The sequence below is a fragment of the Emiliania huxleyi genome (assembly GCF_000372725.1).
Source record: "Emiliania huxleyi CCMP1516 unplaced genomic scaffold EMIHUscaffold_23, whole genome shotgun sequence".
Lineage (NCBI taxonomy): Eukaryota > Haptophyta > Isochrysidales > Noelaerhabdaceae > Emiliania > Emiliania huxleyi.
In genome coordinates, this window is record NW_005200333.1 from 156,642 (window position 1) to 161,734 (window position 5,093).

The 5,093-nt window shown below is 67.0% G+C and overlaps 1 protein-coding gene across 1 annotated transcript; it reads right to left on the bottom strand.

Annotated features, from left to right (window-relative positions):
• Positions 1 to 2,318: 2,318 nt before the first annotated feature.
• On the bottom strand, positions 2,319 to 4,820 carry EMIHUDRAFT_100259 (hypothetical protein; the record flags this gene model as incomplete). The annotated part of the gene is made up of 5 exons (XM_005779457.1): positions 2,319 to 2,747; positions 2,860 to 3,189; positions 3,403 to 3,630; positions 3,691 to 3,924; positions 4,125 to 4,820. 5 exons carry the CDS (start codon positions 4,818 to 4,820, stop codon positions 2,319 to 2,321), a joined length of 1,917 nt encoding a protein of 638 aa, XP_005779514.1.
• Positions 4,821 to 5,093: the final 273 nt, after the last annotated feature.

Sequence of the window (5,093 nt, forward strand, 5' to 3'; positions counted from 1 at the left end):
AGCCACTTTTGGGTGCCGTTCTCATGGATGTCGTCGTCGGCGCTGCAGCCACGCTCATGCCTAGCAGCACGCCACTTTGGCGAGGACACGCCAATTGCTCTCGCCCACAGTTGGCTCACGGTCTTACACCAGGCCTTTGTCAGACTTTTGTGTGCTGAAGCACCAGACGGTATGGATGAGCTCGAGCACGCTGCCAAACAGCAGCTCCTCCTTCTGACGCTCGTTTTCGGCCTTCTCCTTGCTGGCTTCTTCTGCGGCCGCTCCTTTCCCTACGCCCCAGTGCCTCCGTTCCCTCCCTGCACCAAGTACTACGAGCTGCGCGAGCTCACCAGGTTCGGCCCGATCAAGCTGAAGCCGATCAGCACGGAGGCGATCGAGCTCAAGATTGATCAGGAGGGTCGCTACACGGTCAACTTATCGTGCTGGGCGCTCCGTGCTGTGCGCAGGGCGATGCCTTGGGTGAGGCCGAGAGGGAGGATCTCCCCTTTCTCCCCGGTCAAGCTGTCTGCGGCCGAGCGGAGGGCTGCGAATGTCCCCGAGAATGCAAGCTCGCTCGCGTTTGTCTATCCCCTGGACGGAATCGCCCTGAGCGACGACACGGGGCGCGATGAGCTCCACAAGCCGGGGCGCGGCTTCCGAGAGCGGCTGTACGCGCTTCTGCCTGGGGCAGTGAAGAAGAAAGCCTCGGCGGAGAGCAGCCTGATCCTTTTCGGTGGCTTCGTGTACGTCGACGCGTACCATAAGGTGGTTGGTGCGAACGTGCTGCTTCCCGGCCACGGGTTGTATTTCGAGGCCGCTGGACCTGCTAACGAGGCACTCATCACGCGCATGGCCGAGCAGGACCGCCTCCGCACGCCGACGATCGGCTTCCTCATCTCCTACGGGGTGAAGCGCTTTGGGTGGATCATGGTGAGAGGAGCTAGTCCCCCCACCGCTCCTCTGTCCTTCTCTCTTGTGAGCTGTATCTCTGAGCGCTCACATCGGCCGACGATCTCTCTCGCCTTCGCCCCGTGTCGCCGACCCTTCCTCATCCTCCGCTACCCAGCCCGGCGAGGACTTCACGGCGACGGTCTCTAGCGAGCAGTGGCCGATGGGCGCTTTCGTGTTTGAATACTTCGATCCAGTGAAGTCGTGCATCTTCTCCGTCACTACAATGCCTCCGGAGGCGGAGCGGCAGGTCGACGAGGCGGTTTGCGACATCTTCTTCCAGCTCAGCATCAACACCGACAGCGTGCCACATGGGTGGGAGCGGGGTATTGCGGAAGGAGATCCGAGCTCGGCCCTGTATGTGCCCTTTGACCCCTCCGCCCCAACCTCTGCGCTGAGCGGCGGCGCCGCCGGTCCGCCCTCCACGGTGCCCCGCCCTCCGCCGGCGGAGGCGGCGCCAAAGCCCGCGGCGCCAAAGCCCGCGGCGCCAAAGCCCGCGGCGACAGAGCCCGCGGTGCCAAAGCCCGCAGTTACAGAGGAAGGTGAGGGGGCAGCGGCGGAGGCGGGGGCGGACAACAACTCTGGCGCAGACGCTGTCCGCAGCACGATGCCCGTCCTCACGCCGCCCACCATCGCGACCCCGCCACGGCCACCGCCGCCAGCAATGCAGGCCCCATCTGCTCCTCCAATGCGACCGACAACCTCATCGCTGCCTTCGTCCTTGCGCGATGAGATTGTCCGAGGAAAGAGTCTCAGTCCCGTTGCCAGCAGGGATGTCGGCGCACATACGCCCTCACCAAGACCCAGCACTGCCCTGGCTAGCAACAGCAACGGCGGCGGCAGCAATCATAGCGTGGGTCACGTCGACAAAATGCTACGCCGTGCGGCACAAAACAGGCGCAACTCCGTGAACGGCCACGACTCCACCGAGTCGCAGGACTAGGGCAACCCCGAAGATGATTTCGAAGATGTGGATACCATCCGCAGGACCGCTCAGATATGCTCGTGGAGCAGCACGGCTCGAGCGCGGTGGACACGGAGTGAGTGTCGACACTCCAGCTCGGTGGACGTACTCTCTCTCTCTCTCTCTCTCTCTCTCTCTCTCTCTCTCTCTCGCCCCCCCCTCTCAAGCTCCTTGCCTTTGCTTCACCTTTCAGCTGTGTGTAAAAAAGAATTTTACAACTCTGTCTCACGACGACACGGCTGACTAGGCACGGGAAGACTGGCGCGCACTGGCACTAACACAGGTACACCATTTTCACAACGAACTGTAAGACAAACGCCGACCGCAAATCCGACGGAGCTGCGTCACGGCCAAGGCCGTCTCACCGCTCGTAGCGACCGACGAGGGCGGAGGCAGGCAGAGGTGACGAGGAGTCCGGGGGCAAGCCTCATGGCCAGCGCATGCCCGGACTGCCCATCATCATCTGCACGAGCTCCGGCGGCATCGTGCTCAGCGGCGGCATGTGAAAGCTTCCGGGCGACGACGCGCCGCCGCCGCCGCCCAGCTCCTCGCCGTGCGGCGCCGGCAGCCGGCTGAGGTCGACGGCGCACGGCGAGTCGCCCATCAGCTTGCCGCGCTTGAGCCACCGCCGTGCCGCGGCGAAGTCGCGCGCGACGCCAGCCCCGTCCGCATACGCCTTGCCGAGCGCCCAGACGCACGATATGTGGCCGAGCACCGCGCCGCGCGCGAACCAGCGCGCGGCGCGGCGCGCGTCGGCGGGGATGCCCTCGCCCTCCTTGAGCGCGAAGCCCACGTTGTTCATCGCGCGCACGTGGCCTCCGACCATCGCCGCGAGTGCCGCCCACGCGAGGGATGCCTGCGGCGAACGCGCGAGAGGCTGGGGCCAGGTGCGCCGCATGCAGCGCTCGCGGGTGGCGTTTAAGGGCTCGCGGGTGGCGTTTAGGTGGAGCGGAGGCCTGGTAGTCGACGGGCAGCCCGTGGTGGCCCTTGTCGAAGGAGCCGCTGAGGTTGTACATGGCGAGAGGGTCGCCGTGCGTGGCGCGCCGCTTGAGCAGATCGCGCTCGAGCCGCTTGTCGGCGTGCTCGTCCATGTACCCGGTGGGCTCGCGGCAGAAGGGGCACGGCGGGAAGGTCTGCGCCTCGCGGTCCATGCCGCCGAGCATATACTTGTCGTGGCATTCCTTGCACACGACCTTGCCGCAGCAGAGAGTGACCGTCGCGCTGCCCTCGCCCGGGCCCTTGCGCGCCGGGCCGAGCGGGTCGGTGAGCCGCACGTCCATGCAGATCGGGCAAGTCACCTCGGGTGAGGAGGTGGGGGGGCGGGCAGTGAGGGCGGCGGTGGCGAGTCAAGCGGCGGAGCGGGAGGCGGGAGGCGCGTGACGCAGTGAGGGCAGCAGAGCGGGGAGAGGCGGCGGGGGAAGGAGAGAGGGGGGCGAGGGGCGCGCTCGATGACGCTGTGTCGCGAGCTGTCTCGAGGGCAGCGAAGAGGGCGGCGGCGGCGAGGCGCCCACCATGGGATCCTCCTCGGGCGAGAGGTTGACGTCGCGCACTCCGACCGTCCCACTCTTGCCGTCTTGCCCGTCATCGAGGCGAACCTCGTACCGCTCGCGCTCGGGCGCGTAGCGGACCGCCGTGCCGCGCTGCCCGTTGAGCTCGGCGCTGCCGGACAGCCCGTGCACGCGCACACGCCTCCCGACGAGAGGGTGGCGCGGCGTCGCCTCCTCGGCGGTGGCGAGCACCTGCTCGAGCATCAGAGATACGGGGAGATATGGCGAGATATGGGGAGACATGGCGAGCACCTGCTCGAGCATCAGCGCGACGCGCCGCGCCTCGGAGGGGCACGCCGCCACCGCGTCGCCCAGCGCGTCGACGGCGGCCGCGTCGCCGCACAGCCCCACCCTCGGCAGCGCCCTCTTGTCCCGCAGCGCGCCGGCCGTGAGGAGGTCGTACGCGGCCTCGACGCCCTTTGCGTCGTCCCACGCCTCGTGCCCGGCGCCCCACTCGACCACGTGCACCGCGCGGATGCCGAGGTCCTGCGGGGCGAGGAGACAGAGGAGGGCGGTGAGGGCCGTCGAATGCGACGTCGGCAGCCTCGGCGCGGCCGCATCACTCGGAGACAGCGATCACTCGGAGACAGCGATCTGGATGCCGCATCTAAGGCAGGGAGGTCCTCGTCGTGCGGGATGAGCGCTGTGCCGCCCCCGTCGAGCTCCACACGGTAGGGCATCCGCACCCCCGAGGGCGCCTCGGGCCAGACCTCGCACACGACCCCCGCCCGCCACCCGAGCTGCCCGCCGTTGCACTCCACCCGCCGGCCGACTTCAAAGCGCGGCGGAGGCGGCGGAGGCGCGACTGGCGCGGCGCGGATGCAGCGCTCGTCGTCCTCGCGCACGGGCGTCGCGTACTGAATGCCGTCGGGCGTCATGTCCCCGTGCACGTGGACGGCATACGCGCAGTAGAAGCCGGGACACCAGTCGTCCTGGGCGTACCGGAGGGCGGCGACCTTGGCCGGAACCCAGCGCCCGCCAGCGATGCTGTGCGCGCTGATCATTTCGACGCCACGCGGAGAGCCCGGCTCTGAGTTGCGGCTGATCTTGACCTCGACCTTGTCGCCGACCTTGAAGCGGGACGGCTCGTTCGCGCCCTGCGGCAGCACCGGCGCCTTCTTCGCCCTGCGACGGCTGCCACCACCACCGGGCTGTTGTTCGAGGAGCCGAACCACAGAGTCCTCGTCGTTAGGCGCGAAGATGAGCTTGCCATCGTCGAGCCGGACCTGGTACGGCACGCACTTGCCATCGTCAAAGTCTCGCTGCGTGTAGAAGTGGCGCACGATCGTGCCGGCCTTCCACACACCGCAGTTGCACTCCACGCGCGTCCCGACGGGGAAGCGCAGCTGCACGGTGTCCTTGTCGGCGAGTCGCATGGACATGCTGGATGGTACGGCTTTGGGTGTGGTGTGTGGTGTTCACTGCAGAGTGTGTTTCTTTTTCTGTTTGGCCCTCGCGGACACTCTGGCTCAGCAAAATATAGGGCTCACGGCTCACGCGCACTATACTCTTGTCTCACGACCACTGCAGCCGTCCGAGCGCTTTGGCGACCTTCTTTCTCTTCTCTTCACTCACTTGCTTGCATGCAGCCAATCATCCGGCTCAGTCAGGGTGGAGACGGGAGCTGCGGGGAGGTAGGTAGGGGGTGGGTGTGT